Source organism: Ctenocephalides felis, unplaced genomic scaffold (genome assembly GCF_003426905.1).
Source record: "Ctenocephalides felis isolate EL2017-DRISC unplaced genomic scaffold, ASM342690v1 CF-g0.4_SCAFFOLD_01886, whole genome shotgun sequence".
Lineage (NCBI taxonomy): Eukaryota > Metazoa > Arthropoda > Insecta > Siphonaptera > Pulicidae > Ctenocephalides > Ctenocephalides felis.
This window is the reverse complement of record NW_020538040.1, coordinates 150,021,387-150,046,637: the sequence shown is the minus strand read 5'-3', so window position 1 is coordinate 150,046,637 and position 25,251 is coordinate 150,021,387. Positions and strand designations below refer to the sequence as shown.

At 28.9% G+C, this 25,251-nt stretch overlaps 2 protein-coding genes and 1 long non-coding RNA gene across 3 annotated transcripts in view; 1 reads left to right on the top strand and 2 right to left on the bottom strand.

Moving 5' to 3' along the window:
- Positions 1-25,251, top strand: part of LOC113374583 — a 56,477-nt gene that overhangs the window by 3,629 nt on the left and 27,597 nt on the right. Inside the window, exon 3 of the long non-coding RNA XR_003366999.1 lies at positions 2,322-2,443. This is a non-coding gene — a long non-coding RNA (uncharacterized LOC113374583). The remainder of the gene's footprint in view (positions 1-2,321; positions 2,444-25,251) is intronic.
- On the bottom strand, positions 1,022-4,167 carry LOC113374581 (succinyl-CoA:3-ketoacid-coenzyme A transferase, mitochondrial). Its single transcript, XM_026614564.1, has 10 exons — positions 4,047-4,167; positions 3,748-3,937; positions 3,041-3,214; positions 2,726-2,811; positions 2,524-2,650; positions 2,292-2,441; positions 2,066-2,218; positions 1,711-1,988; positions 1,429-1,599; positions 1,022-1,357 (listed from the first exon to the last, which is right to left on the bottom strand). Exons 1-10 carry the CDS (start codon positions 4,128-4,130, stop codon positions 1,208-1,210), a joined length of 1,563 nt encoding a protein of 520 aa, XP_026470349.1. The 5' UTR covers positions 4,131-4,167; the 3' UTR covers positions 1,022-1,207.
- Positions 8,945-25,251, bottom strand: part of LOC113374582 (PDZ domain-containing protein GIPC3) — a 38,833-nt gene continuing 22,526 nt past the window's right edge. Inside the window, exons 2-5 of the mRNA XM_026614565.1 lie at positions 15,829-16,059; positions 11,919-12,173; positions 9,539-9,647; positions 8,945-9,433 (exon numbers count right to left, since the gene is read on the bottom strand). Coding sequence (XP_026470350.1) covers positions 9,303-9,433; positions 9,539-9,647; positions 11,919-12,173; positions 15,829-16,059 — 726 coding nt within the window. The 3' untranslated portion in view covers positions 8,945-9,302. The remainder of the gene's footprint in view (positions 9,434-9,538; positions 9,648-11,918; positions 12,174-15,828; positions 16,060-25,251) is intronic.

Sequence of the window (25,251 nt, the reverse complement as noted above, 5' to 3'; positions counted from 1 at the left end):
TCACACTTTTGACACTTTTTATACAGTTTGAAGTTACATTTTTGTATTTGGTAAGTGATATTTGTTATTCTTTATAGTCCGTTTTATTTTATACAGGCGATCCTCCTATAACGCGTTTCTATATTATGTGGAGCTAAAATTGCTCTCTTATAACGCGCGCTTCACGTTCAACTGCACATAAATTTCTTTTACGCAGGAAGAAATACTGTATTTTTACTATATAGTCAGTCCAGTAATTTAAGCTTAAATTAGGTAAGAATCTCGGAATTTGAGATACCCAGCTGTAAGTCTGTAAATACTTGTATATTGACACCTAAAAGTTGTCTCAAAACCTACATATGATAGGGTAGGATGTATGCAACATAAGAAGGTTTTGCGACAATTTTTAGGTGCCTATATGCAAGTATTTACAGACTTACAGCTGGCTATCTCGAATTCCGAAGTGAACTTATTATAATGACTGAACTATATATGAATGATTTTAGTAATTAGATTTTGTAAGATTAATTAGCCTTCATGGTCAAGCTGAGTTGTTTCTTATAGTGCAGTTTCTATATCACACTGTATGCAATCACAGGAGGATTGACTGTATTTATTTTCTTGCGTTATTTAAACTTGAGATTTTATTTGCACAGTATCTGCATTATTAATGTTTATAATCTTCAAATGATTAACGCTGTTTAGGATTATTTTAAATTTATAGATAAGGGTAGAAATTTTGTACTGACTTCAATTACTTCAATTGTTATCTTTATAGATTTCTATGAGATGAATGTTTTTGTATATATGTAGGTAAAAATATCTAACTTTGCCAAATTCATTATAGGGGTCAATAATTATTGATTTCTAATAAAGGAATTTAAGCATTTTCAGTATGCAAACTATATATTAATTTACTTTGTTAGTCAAGTTATGGTTTATTAATGTCAAGTTATTAAAATTACTTTAAGCATATTAATATTAATAGTAGTAATAGTAATAATTGAATTATTAGTACTAATCACACCAATGGAAAATCTTACAGTTTTATAATGATTTTATTTAAAATTATCAAAAAATATAGATATCTTACAATTATATGATTGCACAATTTTAAAGAAGTAAGTTTAGTACGAAAATATTGAACTTCATTCTTATATATTTATACATTAGAATATATACTATAATTTAATATTTTTTTCAACACTATATTTAAATAAAAAATCACTTATAAAACATCTTCAACTTGACCCATTGGTTTAAGATCTGGAGATACCTCAAATTCGCAACCTGTTGCGACAACAATATCTTCAACTTTAACTCCTTCAGCGATTTCAATCAATGTTAGACCTTTTTCTGCATCAACCTCAAATACTCCCTGAAAATAAAATAGATATTATTTCATATTCAATATTATTGTAGTAAAGAAAATGTGGCATGTCAATTTACTTTTTCTGTTATGATCATATCTACACAATTTTTGCCTGTTAATGGTAATGTACAATTTTCTAAAATTTTATGAGATCCATTCTTGGCATTGTGCTCCATTGTAACTACAACTTTAGTTCCAGGGGCAGCTACCAAGTCCATAGCTCCACCCATACCTTTTACTAATTTACCCTGCAAATTAACAATATTTATTTTACTAACAAATTAATTAGTGTTATCTTATTAAATCAATAAGAAGTCATAACAATATTTTCAACTGATAATCATTATAATATAACTTACAGGTATCATCCAATTAGCCAAATCACCAAATCTTGAAACCTCCATAGCTCCCAAAATTGTTAAATTAACATGACCTCCTCTTATCATGGCAAAACTATCATCTGAACCAAAGAATGAAGCCCCGGGTAAAACAGTGACCGTTTCTTTACCAGCATTAATGAGATCTGCATCAACATCAGCAGCTTCAGGGAAAGGCCCTAATCCCAAAATACCATTTTCGGATTGCAAGAACACATTCATTCCTTTTGGAATATAGTTTGAGGCCAGCATAGGCATACCTATACAAAATTGTTTAGTTAGTTTTTTAAATAACTAAAATCTGTTCTGCAAATTATACACTGAGTTCACTGTTTACCTATTCCCAAATTGGCATACATTCCATCTTTAAATTCCAAAGCTGCTCGTCTTACAATTTTTTCTCTTAAAACAGCTGCTGGCTTAAGTGGTGCACTAGTATCTTTGGGTTTTTTGATAGTAGTGCGCTCAATTCTTTTTTCATAATGTGGACCTGAAATTGATAATGAATGTATGTGGTTTTATAATAAAATATAAAATGCTAAACCATTAAATTTCAATTTTACCTTTTATAATTCGTTGAACATATATTCCAGGTACATGGATTTCATCTGGCTTTAATGTTCCTACTGGGACTATCTCCTCTACCTCAGCAATTGTTACTTTTGCCGCTCGACATACAGCAGGATTGAAGTTCCTAGCGCTTTTATTGAAGACTGTAAGTGTAACATTAAATTTAAAATTAGTTATTGGAATTGTAGGTACTTAATAATAGTTAAATCTCTAATTATATCATACTTAAATTTCCAATGGTATCTGCTTTGTAAGCTTTTACTAGGGCAAAGTCACCAGTTATAGCTTCTTCCATTATATAATTATTGCCATTAAACACTTGTGACAGCCTAGGCTGACTACTAATTTCTACCTGCGAATTGATATTGCTATTTATTATTGATCTGAAGAGATTTGAATGAATGAAACATGAATATAGTGAACATACCTCTCCTTTCTTTCCATATTTAATGGGAGCGCCTCCTTCATGAACAAGGGTTCCATAAGCGGTTGGTGTAAAAAAAGCAGGAATACCTAAACAGATAGTATTTATATATTGCTCATTATTATAAAACAGTTTAAAATGTTTTATTAGCTCTTTCACATGGAATTTTTAATTCCCATTCAACAGAAGTATAGTTTGATAGATACTATACATTTTAAGGAACAATTCATAAAGCAAAGTTTTTAAAGATAAAGTTAGATAGTTAACATATAATTTACTACTGAATTCAATTAACTTATGATGAACAGAACAATTTACCAGCTCCTCCTGCTCGGATTCTTTCTGCTAATGTTCCTTGAGGAGTCAATTCTACTTCAAGTTCACCACTTAAATATTGTCTTTCAAACTCAGCATTTTCACCCACGTATGAAGCAATCATGCGTTTGATCCTTTTTTCTTTTAACAGTAATCCCAGACCAAATGTATCAACACCTGAACATAAAAATAATATATATATATATATATATATATATATATATATATATATATATATATATATATATATATATATATAATTTTGTGATGAGTGGAACGAATATTAAATGTTCAATATGAACAATACAACACTCAGATTTTTAAACACACACTTTATTTAGCAATAACAGACGTTTCGAGACCATGGTATGCCTCATCTTCAGTGTAATTTCAAAAACAGTTACTTATATGCTACACATTCTGTTTAAATTACATTTCATTTTTGGGAATACAAAAAACACCAACTATCGCTTGCAAAGCTTGACACAGTGCTATCTTTTTTGTATTTTCAAAAATTAAATGTAATTTAAATAAAATATTAAAGAATGTATAGCATATAAGTAACTGTTTTTGAAATTACACTGAAGATGAGGCATATCATGGTCTCGAAATGTCTGTAATTACCAAATAATGTGTGTTAAAAATCTGAGTGTTGTATGGTTCATATTTAACATTTATTATATATCAACATCTATGAACCACATCTTTACCCGCATTGTTGGAAACAACAGTTAATCCAGAAACACCATGTTTTAATACAGCAGCGATTAAATTTTCGGGAATTCCACATAAACCAAAACCACCAACTAGTAATTTAGCTCCATTTGGTATATCTTTAACAGCTTCTGAAGCATCTTCATAAACTTTTGATCCTTTTGTGGAGTAAGAGCATGAAATTACCTAAAATAATCAAGTTTGAAATTTTATCATCTATTTGACCTCAAGCAAACGAAATCTAACCTTCACATGACAATGTGAAATAAGAATTGAAATTAAAATTGATACCTACTGCTACGTTTTGTCCTATTAATTTATCTAATTTCCACTTAAATATATAATTTGTTAAATTATTCGTGCGACTCAATAGCGCCATGGTTAGGTATATACTATCGGATATTTCAACACCAACATCCCTGTGACATTAGTGACATTAATTTGAATGTAATATACATAACAAGATTTATATCAGAGGTGCCAAACCTAAAATAAACTAATCTAGTTCACAATATCATGACAAACTTTTAATATTTAGATTTAATACTTTTAGAGGTTATGAACATTCTCATCACAACACTACGTTTAATATTGACTGAAACACTTATTTAATTAGTAATTTAAACTAGTGGTGCATGGCATCGTGCCTTAAAGCAAATTGCTGAAACTTTCCGTACCGAAAACTTTTCAAAACTTTGAAAAAATTTGACTTTTTGAAAATTTTGATTTTTTATGTTGATTTTTTTAAAAAATATTTTGTATTTTGATTTTTTTATATTTGGATTTTTTGAACATTTTTTCAAGTAATCGCACTGCATAGCTGATTTGGATTCGAATTATCAAAGCGCGTAAGCGCCGCGTAGTCGTCTAACGTGTAAACATTGGTACGGAACCCATATCCATGTACACAAAATTTGTACTTATTATTATAATCTTTTTAAAATATCTGATAATACGATGTACATATGTCTAATGATCATTTTCAACCGTCAAATGGCATTGTATTTACTTTTTTTATTGGATCTCTGGACACGCTGGACCTGCCTTTACAAAAATTTTACCAGTTGTTTATTTCTTCAATACAAGTAAAGTGTTTTTGAATTATTTAAACCGGACGCTCCGTTATCTTCAAAATTAATCAGCACGTCTCCTTATCAGTAGGAATTGAATGTTTATTATATTATTTAAATCGGTTGGTTCGTGCTGCCAAAACCACATGCATACATCATTTTTTTAAGGTATGCCAAAGCGTTCAGAAACTTCTGAAACGTAAAGATATATAAAAATTTTCATTTTAGATTTTTTTGCGATTACTATAACTTACCTTACGGGAAATTAGATATTTTACTACATGTAAGTGGCATTTTGCCTCACGGCAAGTCACATGAACATTACGATATGTGCAAATAACTGACATTTTGACATTTAGCAGCATTTTAATTGTATTAATTATTTCAAACTTTAATGCTGTTTTTTTAAATAAACCACTTTCTATAGACTTAATATTTTAGGATGTTGTTTACACCAGGAAATTTAATGTTTTAGGATGTGGTTTACACCAGGAATTTTATCACTGTGCGAAGCTTCATTAAAACGTCGAAAACAAAATATTATTTCAGCCATTAATTACGAAGAAATGGCCCGGCGGATCTTGACCAAAAACTAGTTAGCACAATTCCGACGTGATATTTATCAAACAACGTTTACATTTTTTAAAATCGGCTCGAACAAAACGCTGACAAATCTTTTTTTATTTTTGAACTGATTATAAAGAAAATGCTCGAACTTAGGAGTCTTAATCGAATTTCATCATACATTATTTAAATTTTTGGAACAGATTCGGCCGTTTTGAAGAAAACGTCGTTGAAATGTAAAATTTCGCATACACACTCACATACATACACATAGAAATACATACATTCTACACATACGGTATGTGCGTGTGATATAGAAACACAAACATATTTTTTTCAATTTTGGTCTCAAACGATTCAGAACGACTTGGAACGCCGATAAAACATAAAGTTAGCGAATCGGATTTTCTGACGCAAATATAATTCTCTTCGAAAAGTTAAAACCTACACTGTTAAGTTTATATGCAAATTATGGTAAAGACATGATCTAGACAGGGATCTTATTAGAGGTTTTTTGTTTTCAATTAATATTTTAAAGATTATAAGTATTTTGTCAAATATTCCATTTATGCTTATTAAATGGTTTGAATATTTCTTCCCATATACAACAAACTTAGCGTGAGTGGCATTTATAGGCAAGTTGCATGAACTTCCTATATAAAAAAAATAAATGTTAATTACCCCTGTTTCATAAACTGCCGCAAATTTCAAGGTCAACATTAAGTTTAAACGGTTTTGTAAATTCAAAACAAAGTTAGAAAGCGCAATCGACTACCTTTATTTAATTATATCTGATGGCATTTATAGTTTTATCAGATGAAAGTTCTAAGTATTTATTATACTAGTATTACTAATCTTCGGTTACGAATTAATTATTTACGTATACAAGATTTAAAGTTTATCATAATAATGAAGCAATAATGTTCGCGTTATCAAAATTGTAGCTCTCGTTCAAGATATACACGTGCGTCCTTCATTGGTGAAAAATAAATTATTTATATGTAAATATACAGGTTTTTGTTTCAAATATGATGATTCGCTCTAGTCAAAGTTATTTATGTCTTATATTTTGTTTATTTTGCTTATAATTATTTGATGTAACTCGGCAATAACACCGTTGGTATATATTGAATTATAGTGAGCATTATTTAAACTATATACACACATAATTTTTCAGTGGTGAACTAAATTTAAAGAACATAAATGTACGAGTGTAGAAATTTACAAATATTATGAAAAGCATATCGAATAATTCTAAAAATGAATATAATGAATTAAAAAAATAATTGAGAATAAATGATACGTAGACGTTCTAACGATTTTATAGATTTTTTTTAAATGTAGATATTCGTTTTAGCCTTTGTTTAGTGTAGAAATATTCATATGAATGATGCATTTAATCCAAATAAAATAATGAGCATGGTTGTTGAAAGTGTAAAACAGTAATAAATATGCATACATATAGTTTGAATATTTTATTGTTGTTAATCGCCACTACAATCTATGATATGAAAATATGCACTAAATTGTGGTATGGTAATAAAAAATATAAAGCTCGTAATAATTTAATAAGGTATAAAATATAAGCGATTTAAACAATGACTATTGGTAATAATAAATTAATAAAAATAATGACTATAAATACTGTGACGCATTTATGTATAATCTAAATCCATATATTTTAAGTTTATTTTTTTTATTTGAAAACGTTTTTCACATATTTTCTTCAAAAAATTGGATTAAAAAAATAAATTGTTGACTTGCTTTCTTGTTATACTTTTTAATTGTGTAGATTGTACAATTATTTTTATGTTGATGTTTAAATTTACTTTACGATTTATGTTGATGTAGGCGTTTTTTTCAAATTGCTTGTTTCTACATTGTATTTCGAATTAAAATGAGAGCAGGTATTTTAATAAACTAGTGGGCAGATTTTGCCGTAAAATAGACTAATGTTATGGCAAGGCTATGTTATGTAGCAGTTTTTATATAAATTGGTACTTAAAACTGTCAAAAGCTTATGTGGTTGCTGTGCAGTCAGGCGTTTTAGTTAAAAAAAAACTCGCCCAAATGTCAAAAAACAGGTATGTTATCATAATTGCATCTTTGAGATACGACTTGATAACATATGAGTGAAGTTGCATTTAATGCGTAACACGCCTGATCGCAAGGCAAATACATTGCATTTTGACAGTATTTAGTAGCATTTTGTATGAAAACTGGTACTTAACATAGCTTTACCATAACATTGGTTTATTTTACTGTAGAATCAACCCATAGATTTCTAAAACATCAGGTGCTGAATTTTGTCTTATTTTGAGAAAAAAATTAACTCGTAGTTTAACTGCGATAATTAACTTTCTGCAGCAGCAGAAGACCTGAATTGTTTTTTTCTGTCAAGTGATATTTTTTCGACAAAATAGTCTTATGGCACCTGTGTGATATTTTAGGTTCATTTATTTTTTGAGATGAGTGAGATTATTTCACTTATAAAGTAGATTTGTGTCCTTTATTAACTGCTTTCGTAACTAAAAACCCTAAATAAGTCTATGTTAACATACCAGAAGTTGTTTAACATACCATATTATTCATTTTATCAACTTTTAATTTTGAGAAGGTGTTTCTGGTACTAATTTATGATTCATTTTTGATCAATTGTAGGTAAAAAAGTTTTATATATAGAATTATAGAATATGTATAGCTTTAAAAGCTTTGGTAGTATTTACAGCTAGAGTGTTTCTGGTACCAATTTGTAATTAATTTTTGATCGATGAAGCTGTACTGATAAATTCTATATGTATAGAAAGCTAATCTGTTCTATCAACTCTAACTGCATTGTGGGTTGAAGTTTTTTTTATTAAAATTAATAAATCTCACAATTATTATTAAAATTTTAAATATACAATGGTGTAGATAAAATTATGAAAAAGTGCTTGATCTCAAATCACTTTATTAGACTATTCTTATTTGCAATTCTTCTGAATAGAAGGTAGAACGATCAATTTTATGATATTGATAAAAAAAAATAGATTTTGAAATTGTGATACATGGAGAACTTATTTTAACGAAGTTGCTAAAAGCAATATATATTAAAAAAATTTATATCAATATGACATGAAATGAATTATTTAGAATATGGTATCTAATTTTTTGTCATGCGGAGTAAGGAGTTTTGTCCATTATTCATTCATTGGTTTTTAGGGTGAGGGGGAGTTTGACAAAATATAACATGGGGGAGGAAGGCGTATAGTAAGATATTTGTTTTTTATCTGGATTTTTTTAAAAAAAATCCAAACATTTTCAAAAAAATTCAAAAATTTTACCATTTTTTCCGTAACTAAAGACACCTGTGGTTTAGTGAGGGAGGGGGTAATTTTGGTTATCATCACATAATAATATTTCATATTGTTTTCAATATATATTTTTTTAATATTGTTTTTTGATACATATAAATTACAGATAATATAAATTGTTTTGTTTAAATTTATTAATAGTATTTAAATTAAATAAATTTATATATCTCTATAAAAATTGGCTGATCCTACGAACAAGAACAACAAAAATATTGTTATATTATTAGATTTATAAAAGCATCTTACAAGTTATTTTATGTACATACATTTTCTTTAAAATATAAAAATATATTAAAGAGAAATAATTTATATTATATTAAGTCAAACTTTGAGCGATTATAAAAGTCCTCTTTATAAAATTTCAATAATATATTTTATGTTTACAACATAGTTTAATATTGCATCTTGAGCTTGTTATGTCGTTGGCGATTTGAAGCATGAAGTGCCATCAACTTTTCGAAGATTTATGACCATTAATGATTTCAAATTATTAGATGTAAAATGCACATTATTGACATTAAAATAATGATCAAATGTTTATTAGTAAATTAAATGTAATTTAGTTTATTTGACGCGTCCGGCGCGTACATCTGTCACAGCTCCCCATAATTCTATTATAAAGTCATCTGTAAATCCAAATGCTTCTAAGTCGGATGAATCGATTGCCTCTGCAAAGTCCATCGAATTACTTTTTCCTGTGATTGAAAATTCAATTATTATTATATGCTGTAATGTGTAATTGTGATATAGTTACCAGATTTTTTTTATTTGATAGCAAATAAGTGTTTGAATTTGTTTACCTACGGCGTGTTCCCAAATTTGTGTCGCCAATTCAACATCACTGACACCCATAAACGAATCCAATAGTGTGTTGATACGATCTATTCCTAGTTGAACTTTTTCATCATGCTGAAATTATAAATAATAATACTGTGAAGTATCACTATATCATCAATTTATTATTATTATATTATCACTATATTATCAATTTATTATTATTATTATTGTTATTTCAACAGCAATCGGACTTCAAGTGTCTTATAAACTGTTATTGATGATTTGACTTTATAGTCCAGTCATTTAAACTTAAATTAGGTAAGAATCTCGGAATTCGAGATACCCATCTGTATGTCTGTAAATACTTGTATTTTGCACCCTAAAAGTTGTCTCAAAACCTACATATGGTAGGGTGTACGCAACATATGTAGGCTTTGAGACAACTTTTAAGGTGAAAAATACAGGTATTTACAGACTTACAGCTGGGTATCTCGAATTCCGAGGTAAACTTACTATAATGACTGGAGTATTAACTAACTACGTCAGTTTTATAGATGGCAATCCAAACAGTTGTCTTATCAGTGTGATGAATTTTATTATTACAGTTTCTGTAATAATAATGGATTTTTGATTGGTGCACCAATACGGTGTGACAAGGCTATTCTCGCATGGAAACATATTGCTATATGTGTTTCCAAATGAAAACCGATGTCACTGCTGCTCAACATCAGGCTGTCCGAAGCGCATATTGTTATTATTATAAAAATTGTAATAGTAGAAATAATCACAATAGTTATAGTGAAGAAGAGACAATTGATTGTGTTGCCATCTATATAAAAACCGTAGTTTATAAGTAATTCATCACCCTTAAGCTGTGATTGCTGTTCAAATAACTAATTGATAAAAACGTATGATTTTAAATACACTATTAATATTTTTTATAAATGCTTGAAGAAATGCTGTATAGGTTTACTATACAACTTCTATACACATTTCAATGCACCCAGTATCATGTTTTGTAACATGATAACATAATCAAGATAAAATTGATAATATTAGGAATTTATTATATTTGGCTTATCTTAATAAACACGACTTAATGAAATATCATAATGGTCAAATGACAATGACATATTTTAACAAATCTTTTTTATCAAGGTATTTTATTGCTTGTTTATATTATTTTGTTCAAATTTTGTAATGCTAGAGATGTTCTGTTATTATTAATATTAGTTCAATAAAGATTAACTTATTATTGATTGTGCGATTATATTATAGCTGATTATGCTTACAAATTCTATTATATTGAAATTTAAAATTTTATTTATCGGCAAATTCAGAAATATTATTGACGGAAGATAACATAGCATTAGTCCACTATCATTTCTAATGCAGGTGAAATATACCACTAACACCGTTGTATGTTTTTTTTTAAACCTAAAATTTAAATTTTATTATTTTACAAGATATATGAAAGTACTAAAATTCAAATTTCAGATTTAAAAATGTGAAACGGTTGTAGTATATTTCATTTGTGTTAAAAGTAATAGTTGACTAAGAGCAAGTATAAATTATGTAAGCCAAACTATCTTAAACGTTGATCAAAATATATCATTAAATGCAATTTTGTTTATAATATTGCATAAAAATCAATAAATCTTAATTACAAATAATATTCATGTAAGCCATTCCTAATTAGCTTAACAGTGGCCCTAATTTATTTATCAATAAAAATTAAATAAAAGAAAACAACCTCAACAGCAAAATAAAAATTTGAGAATTAACCTTTGCCACTCGCGAATTGTGAAATTAAGGTGTTAGGGGTACTTGGAGGTACGAAAAAATGAGAATTTTCAGTATTGTTTTTTTGCTATTAAACGGTGTTTTTTGACAAAAATATTAATACGGCACCATTATACAATGTTTTGACTTGAAGTAACAAAAATTTCAGAATTTCGATTTGCTGTTGCCTATGAAGCATTCTGGCCTCCCGAGTGTTCTCGTTGGCGCGCTGATCTGCCACTGAGTTTCTTTCTGATTATGGATTCAATCTTGAACTACACATCTTGAAAGTAAATTATCATTGCTGAGATCGTCGTAAATTGGTTAGAAAGCTTTTAAAACATTAGGAGGTGAGGGAGAATAATCTTGAGTATAAGTATCGAGCTCTCCACTTGCGTCAACGCGCTGGTAAGAGTCCAATAACTCAAAAAGTAATCATCGGATCAACTTGAAATTTGCAGAGAACATTTTCAAGATATTACACTTAATGAAAATGCAAAAAAATAAAAATTGATTCCAAAAAATTCCAAGTACCCCTAACCCCTTAATTCATTTTTCTACATTTACTTTAGATTAATTTATTCTACAATACACCAAGTGTTTTACAAAATATTCACTAACCTCATCTTCTATGGCCACGTTCCCGTTCGCCTTGAACCGAAGTGTTTCTTTTCCCGTACCATATCCTGGTTTCTTCCCTTTAGAAAGCCGTGGGTCGCCCCTTGGCCCTATGCTACCAAAACCGTTACGTAGAGGTTCTACTAGGCGAATCGTAAACGTAGCACCACGTGGTATCTCCTTCAGAAGGCGCGCCACCTCAAAGTGGCGACGGCCAACAACATTTTCTCCGTTTAATTTTTCAATATGATCACCAACCTGAAAGAAAAAATCATTGTCTATTTCTATTGCATTGGGGCCGTTCAAGTATTACGTAAGCACTATAGGGGGGCGGGGGATTGTTGATTTGCTTATTTTGGGTTGACATGGGGGGCAGGGAAGTCTTGATGATGATTACGTCATAGGTAGTATTTTTATTTTTTTACATTAATTGCAAAATGTTTACGTAAGCATGGGGGTAGGGGGTATGAGCTTTGCTTACTTTTGCTGAGAAGGGGGATGGGGGGGGTAAATAATTGTAATAAATCTGCTTACGTAATACTTGAACGATCCCATAGTCATGACAAGAGCAGTCTATTTTCTGTGATTCTTAAATATACAATTTAAGAACTTTCTTAAATTTAAATTGTGTTTTAGTATCAAATAATTTATGTTTTGGACTGCTATTTAAAATCGTGTATATTAAAAAAAATATTTTCAATTTCTGATCATTTATTACTACTGTGATCGGGGATTTTTCGATTTCTATTTTAGTTAAAAATCATGGGTTAGTTAGCAACTACTAGAATAATGTCATCTACTAACCGTTAGTAGATGACATTATTCTAATTATCCAGTCATTATAGTAAGTTCACTTCGAAATTCGAGATACCCAGCTGTAAGTCTGTAAATACTTGTATATTGACACCCTAAAAGTTGTCTCAAAATCTACATATGGTAGCGTGTCAATACCATAAGTAGGTTTTGAAACAACTTTAGGGTGTCAATATACAAGTATTTACAGACTTACAGCTGGGTATCTCGAATTCCGAAATTCTTACCTAATTTAAGCTTAAATGACTGGACTATTATAAGGTTTTTGACTCAACACTACGCGACGTTGATATAATATAAATAATATAATGAGTGGGTTAAAAAAATCTTCAAAGTTGTAAAAAAAATTTCAATCATGTGAAGTTTTGTGAACAGAGATGCTGATAACAACTTCAAGTAGAATAATTTTTATTTCCTTATATTTATTTATATAAAATATTAGCAAATTATTAATTTTTTGAAAATGTTAATTTTTATTTAATGCTTGGTTTTAATAATGAGTCGAAGATTGTTTATTATACAACAGCCTAACCTTATATCGAGTATTATTGGATGACATCAAAACCTAGATGATGTATATAACTCCAATCCTGATGTATTCGCATATTATCAATAATACTATTTGAATAGTTTGAAACATATTAGACGAAATAATTTTGGTCCAATAGTTGAGGGTTAATTTTATATGCAAATTACAATTTTGTTTGTGTCTGTATGGAATTTCAGATATGAATTATCTAAAAAGCATCCACACTATTTAATTTTTTTTAACAAAATTCTAAAATTTTACAAGTGAAGTTAAAATAGTTTGGCTAGAGGAGACAAGTAAATATAGAAAATATTTTGTTTTTTAATTACTTGAACAGCGATCAGAACTTATGGGTTCTATGAGCTGTTGTGATGAATTTCTTACAACCCAAATAGTTGTCTCATCACTATGTGATGAATTTTATTATTGCAATTATTGTAATAGTGATGACTTTTATCTAGAAAATATTGACAAATAACTTGAGACAAATTGTTAAAATATATCGGTCAATGTTCTGAAAACTTTATGTGCAAATCTTAATTTTAACTTTAAAAAAAATCCTTTCCAAAGAAAAAGATGGACTCTCAATATGAATCGAATGTTTTTTATACACTTGTATTATAAACTTTATTTTCAAAAATATAAAAACATTTCTAAATTTTGCATATGCAGCATCTTTAATATATATTCACCACTTTTATCTCGATGGGTTCATTTTACGTGGTATAAATATCAGGCTTTATGTTGTACGTTACTTTGTTCAAACGTGGAGACATGTAAGAAGTGAAGAGTAAAGATAGGCGATTCAATAAACATATAAAAGTCAACTACAAGGTTTCATCATTAATGTTGCATATTTTGATCAACTGTTTTGATTGACACTTGTTAATTTTGTTTCGTTGCAAGCTATTGATAAAATATCGAAGAACTATAAAATATATTTTTGATATATGATTACCACAAGTGTTTTAAGACACTTGTGCAAAGTAATGCTTATTATTAGAGGCAGGTCCACCAGATGAAACGTCCAAAATTTGGTTAAAAACCACATACAAACTTAAATACATCTATTTTCTCTAAAATAAAACCAAAATGATCAGAATCTGATATCAAAAAAATATTTTGTAGATCTTCGAGTTTTTATCACTTCAAAAACTTGCAACAAAACAAAATTAACAAGTGTTAATCGAAAAAGTTGATCAATAGGGAATGCAATACCGGTATACCGGTATGCCCGATTTTTCGGCGGTATTTTTACCGGTATTTACCCCAAAAACACAGGTATTTTCGGTATTTTTACATAAGCGCTATTTGATACATAATATTATACACTAAAGTTTAAATTTCTCGGAACAAATTTATCTTTAAATATCATAATCGCATAAACAGCTTCAAGTGATTTTATAAAATAAACAAATGTCAAATATTATCTCAACTCGTCATTAAACTAAATATTTATTGCTTTACTAAGGGCTGCATATCGTGTTACAATAAATAGAATTGGACTGATAGATAATGATGCTTGTTTCATCTTATGTAAAAATGTAACGGTTTTTTAAGTGATATTTGCGCCAAAATATTTTATATTTTTTATATCATACATACATCTTTATTTCTTTCTAACTTTATATATAATAATTATGATGATTACTAAATATTTTTGCTTTTTACTACAATTATAAAATATTATTTTTCGAAAACGTTTCGAAGTTTGAAAATACTGTAGAAGCAATCACATTGTTTTAAATAACAATTCTAACAATTATAGTAACTTATTATTTATCTCAACAAATGTCCGATCTTAAATTAGTGTAGAATTTTTTTTTTAAATATTGGAGATTATGCTAATTTAACACATCGGATACAGACAATACAGTTTATTATAATAATGTAATATGATCTTTTATGAGTTTTTGGTCTATCTTGCTCATAAGTTTGTTTTTGGTGAAAAGTACTCAATATACTCGATAGTGATAATGAATTAATTAAATTGGATATACTTTTGTTAAATTATGATTTAAAAAAATGATCTTATTGTTTTCTTTTATTATTTTTATTGTTGAATATAGTTGTAGTTGTATATACATTTTTTTTATATTTGTACTAGTAACTTTCAATTTTGTTTACGTTTGTTTAAGATAATAAAAAATACCGGTAATTTACCGGTATTCCGGTTTTAAAATGAAAAATTACCGAAATACCGGTATTGAAATTTTCCATCGGTATTGCATTCCCTAGATCAAACTATGCAACATTAACGATAAAACTGACAGTATATTACGAATTTAAAATTATTAAGTAAATATATCACTAAATAGTCAAAATTTACTTTAATGTTGGATACGGTCACGTTTGTTGATTCAGTGAGAGAAATAAAAAATTGTGAAAAATTATAGAAAAATTAAATTAAATTAAAAATTATACTTAAATATGTTGTGAGCGAAAGTTTCGTAGATGTATACAGGTAGATTCAGACAAAAGTAATATATAAATCATAATTTTTTTGTTTTTGGTTTGTGCTTTTATATAATTAAAAATGATAAAACTTGATAACGTAATAATGATACGTACTTGTATGTGCCCAACAGAATCTATAATCGAACCTTCCTTAATCCGTTTGATGAAGGCGTAGCCAGCTCCATTGTCCGTAATCGTGAGACCGAGAGCATCTTCGTGTTTTATAATCTCTATTTCTTTAGGTCGCCCTTTCCTATGTGCAAATATGAAGTCGTTTAAGCCGATTTGACTGCCTAGCAACTTAAGCATATCCACTTTGTGCGTGTTCAGCGTGCAGAACAATATCTTAAAGGAAAAATCACATTAAATGAATTACTAGTACAATAATTGTAGTGGGTACATGAATGTATTATATTTTGAGATCAAATAAGTGGTCGAGAACTTGCTTTTAATATCACAATAGTCGTTACTGAATTGCATTGCCAATTAAAATCATATTATGCTGATAATAAGTTAAATCACTTCTACACACGTAAGCATATGCTAAGAACGAGAACAGATAATCTCATATATGTATTATGTATAATCATATCTTATAACTACATTTTGTTCATTGTCATAACTCGACTTTTTTTTTATTTATATGTAAATTACAATCTGTCTCCAAATGGATGCTTAAAAGGCTACCCAGTAGTGAACCTTTTAGTTATGATATGTAACAATTATGGCAAAATATTTATAAATATAGATACTAAAACCTATTGTAAGTCTAAACATGCATAAATAATATATGACTATAAATACATATGCATATAAATAATTCCTACATAAACTAACTTTACTTATTCTGTTAATTCGAGTAATGATTGTCGTTTTAATCTGTTGTCTTTTAATCTGTTTAATCTGATTATATGTGGTATTGTACAGTTTGTTTGCTAAGACGTTGGGGTGACTGCTTATTTTTGTTTTATAGTTTTGTGCTATTTTGATAATTCGACTTTAAACAATTTTACATAATAATAGAACATGATAGAATAGAACATTTAACAAATATTGGATCTAATTTTTTAATTTAATTACCCATATTATATTATGTTGCTTATATTTAAGTTTTAATTTAATGACTCATATTATACTTAATTAACCAGTTAACTATTATTAAGGAATATACTAGTCATGGAGAAGTGGCATTCAGAGGTATATTCGTCATACGTTTAAAACAGTGTCCATTTATTTTTTTAATTTCCCGATGGAGAAGTTTGTTTTCATCAAAAAATCCGGTTCGCTAATTTTATGTTTTCTTGACATTTCAAGCCGTCCTGAATCGAATAAGACCAAATTTGGAAAAAGTATGTGTGTGCAGAACAATATCTGAAATGTGTGTTGTGTCTGTGTGTGCGTATGTGTGTATGTGAACTTTTTTTTTCCGTAAATCGACGTTTTCTCAAAACCGGCTAGACCGATTTCAAAAATTTAAAAGCCATTCGATGCATCTCGTTGAGGACTAGCGTTTATCAATTTTGCGCGACATATGCCAAACCGTTTCTTTGTAATTTGAAAGAAAAATGTTAAACTTTTCGTCCACATTCAAACTCAACTATTCGAAAGATATTAGTTGGGAATGATACTGATTATTTTTAGGTGAAAATCTACTTAGCCGTTTTCTTGTAATTAACTGTTGAAAAAAAATTAAGCCGATTTTTATGGAACTTTTTTGGCGATATATATCATGGTCTTACAGAACTTACTGAAATAACTTACGGCCTTACGACAAGTAGTTTAATTTAAAAAAAAAATTATCAAAGTTTGAGAAAATGAGTAGTTTTTTTTGACGTTTGTTAAAATTAAAATTACAGGATTTACTTGGTATAACGATAGAGTACTTGGTCTTAATAAACATACTAAACCATTAAAGTCCTACGGAAACTGGTTCAATTATAAGAATTATTGATTTTTGAAAATTTGCTTTCAGAAAATACTCCGAGTTAACGTGTTCGTTCGTTCGTTTGGAATGATGTGTAATAAATCCACTCGGAATACTTTTAATTATTCATAAATTAATTTATTTTTTATTAATTAAGTCGATTATTTAAACATATCGGGAAGTTCATGTAACTTGCCCCAAGGCAAAATACCAATACCAACTATTTTTTTTTTTTTTTTTTTTTAGAAAAATTCTGAAATGTCAAATTGTTAAGAGTATTCTGATTATGAGGTCAATTTAGAATTTAATTCAAATCAGTCAATTTAGAATATTAAGAATATCCTAAATTGACTATATAAAATAAGTAGTTGCATCGCAACTTCTCTATGATTGACGTATATACTCGTCATGAGCTCTATTCGGATGACAATAGTGTGCGCATATTTCTATGTGAGCGCCACAGTTAACTGGTTAAGCAATATTATCTTATTGCATGAAAAATTAAATATTAATATTTTAAAAATTTAAATATTCATTTCTAATTTACGATACTTTACATCAATCGAAGTTAATCATGAAGTTCTATGGCTTTGACATTCATGCTCTCTCGGTGGCATTTATAATATGCCATGTCCTTTTGGGAAACAAATTTGTATTCAAACTATCGCAATACTATGAATTGCATTTTGGTCGTTTACTAATGTAGTGGCATTTAATCAAACTTATTGCAAAGTATTATTGTACAAGAAATGGATGTTTTCCATCTGTAAATTATGACTCATTGCTTCACTGATTGTGAGAAAATTTGCCAAATGTGAATTCGTTGATAATAATAATTTTATGGGATGTAATTCGGTATAATGTAACAACGATGAAAATTAAAAATGATTTAATCTTACTATATATACAGGCAAAGATGTTGAACGTTGGTATTATTGACTTACAAAAAGAAAGTACTCTTTAATTGATTTGTTCTTTATTTGATTTCGTGGAGATCTATGATGCGTTTTTTTTTAAATATATCACATAGTTAGTAGTAATACATTACTCACAAAGGTGTAGTTAAATTACAATACTACAATTTATACATTGGTTATAATCAGAGCTGCAAATACTTAAATGAATAAATTTTCTTTTATAATACATTAATTACAATCATATGAACATTAAACTTCAGAAATCAGCCAGCTTTAAACACTACATGACATACGTGTATGTTGCCTCTCCTTTCACAGAGTTTACCATTAGATAATAAAACATGCATTTTATGGTACTTCATAAATGTAATCTTTAGCAAAGAGTATACCATATTCATGGAATCATGTAACATACTGTTTTTAGTGTTACACGGGTGTGATTTCAAAAAAAATGTTCAAAAAAGAGGTCAAGTCCTTAATTGTTGCTCTATCTTTAGTGTTTCGAGTCAAATTGAAAATGCATAGTACATTAGTGTCTTATAAATTTCCTTATGGTAAGTTATAGGAATCGTCCAAATTTGGAAATGAATTTTTTTGCATATTTTTACTTATTACTCATCCTTTGAGAAAATGAATGTGTATGTGTATGTGTATATGTGCATGTAGTTATGTATGTATGTGCGTATGTATGTATGGTTACAATTTTTGTCGAAGTTTTCGGAAGCAGCGATTAACCGATTTGAATGATTTAAAGAGCATTCTATTGATAAGGAGACATGCTGATTAGTTTTTGGCAAAAGTTGGTCCAGCTGTTTCGGAGAAAAGAGCGCAAAAAGAACGGAGCTTCCGATTTGAGTGATTCAAAAAAAGTTCCACTTGTATTGACGTATTGAAAAATTCATTAAGTTTTTGCAAAGTAGGTCAAGCGTTTTTGGAGATCTAGAATTTTTTTTTTAAAAAAATTCGATTTGACGGTCGAAAATCAAATATTTTCTAATTTGAATCAACCGGTATAAATGGCTATCAAAAACTTACGAGAAATTTCAAAATTTACAAAAAAAAATTTTAAAAATAGTTTTCAAAAATTATCAGTATTTTCAGAAAAGTCATTTTATTATTTTTAAATTTTTCCAATTTATTCAGAATGTTCAAAAAATTCAGAATTTAAAAAAAAAATTATATTTCTTTTCTGAGCTTTTAAATTTTTTTTATTACGGTACGGGAAGTTCCACCAATTTGCCTTAAGGCCCGATGCCATGCACCACTAGTTTCTTTACAAACTAGTTTACAAGACCTTTTAGAATGCAATCCAACAGTTGGCTTATCTCTATTTGATTAATTTTACTATTAGAACTTTTCTAATAGATAATTTTGTACTATCTAATGCAGCAATTCTGGGGAAGGGAAAGGCTTGTATTTCACTTGGAAATATATTGACATCTTTCATAAAATATAAGCCGATTTTTTTTTAAATAGAGCTTTGAAATCTTGACTTGACGGTTGTCACAATAAAAAATAATAAGTCAGTGGTTGTAATTGACTTGCAGGTATTTTAGTATTTACTTCGATTTATAGCAATATTTTTTACGTCATGAATTTATATCAATAGCAGAACGAATATATAAACATAATTTTGCCTATTTTTAGTATGAATTTCAAAACTTGCAAATATCTACTAAAATTTTTCAATATTTTCTTACTGAATAATTAATTATAATTGTTAATAATTAATAATGAATTTGACAAAATAATGCCAAAATTAAATATATTGAAAATTTTAAGAATGCTTCAAATGACTCACATATACATTGCAGAAATACTTACTACAAATTATTAAATATAGACAGAGAAATGCTTCTGCATGAATCACACATTATGTAAATGAATGTTAATAATTACGCTAGTAACATTGCACCACATGCTCACAATTTGTATCTTTACATTAGAAAGTATATTGATTAAAGTAGCTCTTTACTATTATATTATAAGTAGAGCTATAAATTCATAACAACTGCTTAAGCACATATACATATATATTTATATAAATATATATTTTTTGCAAAAGTCTAATAAGTTACAACATTATTGCAAAAGCTTATAGTAGGAATATCCTAAGTTACACTTTGAAGAAGTAAGCAAATAAAGAGTTGTTCTAAATTGCGATGAAAAAATGAGTACTAAGTGCCCTTCTTCAGAGATAATCGAAGCTGTTTTTTTTTACCCCATAGGGGGCAAACAGGTACAATGTTTTATTTTTAATTTTAAAGGGATTTTACGAAGTAATAGCTACATTATTCAACCAATGCAAAATATAAATTTCATGTATGCATTTTTTACATGGATAACACTGTGTATTACCTCGATCTTGTATTTCGTCATTCATCAGCAGAGTTGGAATAACTATTTATTTAATTTATATTTTGGAAAATTGCCTATTTTAACTTGATTTACTTTTTTATATACTATTTTACATTTGTTACACCTTTTTCGAGGTAAACGTTTAGTTGGTCTATTTTACCCCACCCAGGTGTGAGCTTTTATAAAGTTTATATAAAAGAAACTGTTGAATTTAACTTAAAACTAGTGGTGTATGGCATCGTGCCTTAAGACAAATTGCTGGAACTTCTCGTACTGTAACGAAATGTTCGAGAAACATTAAATGTTTTCAAATAGATTATTATAAATATTGTAACATTGTCTAATATTTATAAGAATTATGTAAACTGAATTGCAAAGTTAAAACTATTTATTTAAGGTATATGAGTTTTAGAACTTTAGTCAGAATTAAAATTAAAATCTGAAGTATTTTCGATAACAAAAAAAAAAATTTGAAAAAAAAAATTGAAACATTTTTTTTTACAAAAGTAATTATTTTGTTAAAACAAGCAGAAAGTTCTTTGAATCATTCAAATCGGACGCTCAACTCTTTCAAAAACTGCTATTTTTTTAATATTTAGCCCTGTATCTTCGAATTGGCTGGATCTGCCTTTGCCAAAAACTAATCACCTCTTCTCCCAATCATTACAAATTCAATGTTTTTTAGATCATTTAAGTCGGATACTCCGTTCGCTCATAAACTCGATTTGTATTTTCTGCACTCTTTACTCCATATCTCCGTAACTGCAGGAGCTGCCTTTGCCAAAAACTAATCAGCACATCTCCCTATCAATAGGAATCGTATGTTTTTTGAACCATTCAAATCGGTTGATCCGTGCGCCCGAAAACGTGGATGCGGACATACAAAACACACACACACATTCATTTTTTCTGAGATATGCCAAAGTGTTTAGAAACCTTCTACACGTCGAGAAATGCAAAAAAAATCATTTTCGGTTTTGGACCCATTAGTATAACTACCCTTCGGGAAGTTAATTAACAATGAATCTTAAAAAAACAATTAAATAACCTATACTTAAAAGTTATGTCAATGTTTTGTGAACTAAGCAACATGGCACACATCACAACCAAAGCAAATAGCAACGAAAAAAAATACTTTTGTTATGGATTTTCAAACATTGCCGTTTTTTTGCCGAAGCAGCGTTGTTAGAATCAAAGTGATGACTGGTTATACATCTTTTTCCCTCCACTTTCAAATATTGTTGTAGAAAAATTCTTAACTTAACGTTTTTGAGATATTGATGGTGTACCTTTTTACCAGCGGAGCTTTAAGTCGCGCTTTACCCTATACATATGAAAAACGAGTGATTCGAGAATTTCTCATATCATTTTCAATCAAAATAAAATTTAATTCTCTCCTCTCATTTTCAAATAAGATTAACAAAAGCATTAAAAAGATGACTTATAGACTATTGCTCTAGTTCTCAGCAATAAATTTTAATCTGACTCGATTAAAAATGCATATAAATATATAAGTCATGTCTTCGACAACCCAATATTGAACATTAGAACGATGTCAGCGCGTAACTGAAAAATTTGCCGAGTTGCTCGACGGTTTCCTGTTTCGACCCGTGTGAAACGGCCGTAGTTCCGGTATTCAAATCCGCTGACACACTAGCAGTTGCACCATACGTCTCTCTTGAAGGTGTCCTGAGCCAGAGCAATTTTTAATTATTCATAAAACAGAAATACGAAGTGTTTTAAATTGATCCCGCATATTGTGCGGGATAGGGACAATATGTTTCAAAGCGCGGGGACCGGTGTAAAGTGGCGTTTATGTAAGGTGACCATATTTTTTCAAAGTCAAAACCGGGGCGGTAATTTTTAGATATGACGGAGGGGAGGGGGTGGATGGATACTAAAAAATTTAATGATTCTAAAATAACAAACATTATTTGAGAATGCAATAAAAATGCGAAAGCTTTCAAACTTATTATAAATTTTTGTTCAATTTTCTTCATAATTAGCACTTAGGTATTTCAGGCAGTCAAGAAGTTCATTCTCATAATTTTTGTTAATTTTCGTAAAATTTCAAATATAAGTTCAAAATTATGAATGTTAGAGGCTATTTCAACCCGTTTTTTATATAATCATACTAGTTGTACATAACATTTTCAGATATTTGACGGGTAGTTGATAATTTTATTATCAAGTAAGAGCGAAGATTCCATATTGGCCTATACTTTTTGAAAATCCGGGATAAAAGATCTAAAGCCGGGACAAATATTGTTTTTAGAAAAACCCGGGACACAAGGTGATATCCGGGACTGTATGGTCACCTTAGTTTATGCCTAAATGCAATAACCTCCCTATGTGGTCATAATGTTTAAAGAAGTGTCAAATGTTAAAATTTATTGCTAAACTAGTGGGGTGCATGGCGTCTTGCCTTAAGGCAAATTGCTGGGACTTCCCGTACCGTAATTAAAAATCTTGGTACGGAACCCCAAAAAAATCACACAAAATGTGTACACATTATTAAAATCTTTATAAAATATCTGATAATTTGATGTGCATAAGTCCAAAAAACATTTTTGACCGCCAAATGACATGTTTTTAACTTATTTTTAGTGAGAGATTATAACCGCTGGATCTGCCTTCCCAAAAATGTAATCAGTCCTTTATCTTGTCAATAAAAGTAAAATGTTTTTTTAATTATTAAAATCGGACGCTCCGTTTTCTTAAAAACTGAGTTACCGTTTTCGGCACTTTTTGTCCCGTATCTTCGGAACGGCTAGACCTGCCTTCGCCAAAAACTAATCAGCACGTCTCCTTATCAATACGAATCGAATGTTTTTTAAATTATTGAAATCGGTTAATCGGTGTTCCCAAAATCGTCTACGAAAATTTGTATCCGCACACACACACACACACACACACACACACGTGAGAGATGTTTCTCTAGGTCATTTTATTCTACAAGTGTCGAAATAACACACAAAAAATTTAGTTTTAATCATAAAACGGAAAGTTTTCATATTATCTACATATTTCCATCATAGGCATAGGCTTTGTCTATGAGTTTATAATTTCGTGTAAATGCAAAATTAATAAATCTCGTTTAAAAAAAAATATTTTCAAAAACTGTGTAAAATTGAAAACGTGCAAAACTTGCAAAACTACCAAGTAAAACGGGGGATAGGTGTATAATAATAGTTCGTATTTATAGACATTCTGTGATTCATTAATAGAGATAATGTGAATAAAATATTTAAGCTAGAACTGTTTGTACTTCCTCGTTGTCATTTAAATATATTATAAGGACAGGCTTTTAATTCAATAATTTCTGTACTAAAATCTCATCATCAAAATTGGCGAAATATATATATATATATATATATATATATATATATATATATATTTGTACAATTAGCTCTTGCTTCGAAGTGTTTGGTGTAACATTGTGGTCTTAATTATAATATTTAAATTTATTTTACGATATTGGTACTAAACTAGTGATAAAAAAATTCAATGACGTTTTTGATGCAACGCGTTCGCAATTTTCGAAGTGTATTTTATATTACCATAATTTATCTTGAATATATTGTTAAAATTTTTATGTTTCGCGATTTTGCGTTATTAAATATTTTTATTGTTTTCGGTGGCTATATTTACAACGAATGTAATTGCATAAATATAGTTTTATTGCTTTAGTCAAGCGTTCGAATAAAATACTTTACCCGAACAGTGTTATATTACTTATCACATTAAAAGAAGTAATGCTGACGTTAAGTAATTATCTTCTTAATACTGTTAATGCCATTAATGCTTTTAAGACTATTCCCATTGTAATTATCTGTTTTTACTATTCCTAACAATTGTTTCTGTTTATTGCAGAACTTTTTGCCAATAAAAGAGAAATTAGCTTTTATCTTTGTATCACATCATACAATAGTTTCAAATTTACAATCGAGTTATATAGATTAGATGAACAATTTATTAAGCCATAATAGTCAAGCAGGACTCCGAGGCTGTTGTGTTCTAATCTGAATATAAAATAAAATATTTATATTTTAATATGGGCATTTTAAGTAAATAAATATTTTCCCGAGAAAAGAAGGACAAATCATTTGAATTTGTGTTTATTTGTAGAGTTTTGATCACACGCGACTATTTGGACTTGCAATTTTAGGTCAAGGATATGTGGATGACCGCTGTGAATTGTTTATTCATATTTTTTAATTACTTGTAAGCATATCAATGCAATATATTTTAATTGAATTGAATAGGTTGCTTTGGAATTTTTATTTCTCTTTATCAAATATTATCTATAAGTGATTATCGCATTGGAACATTGTTGAG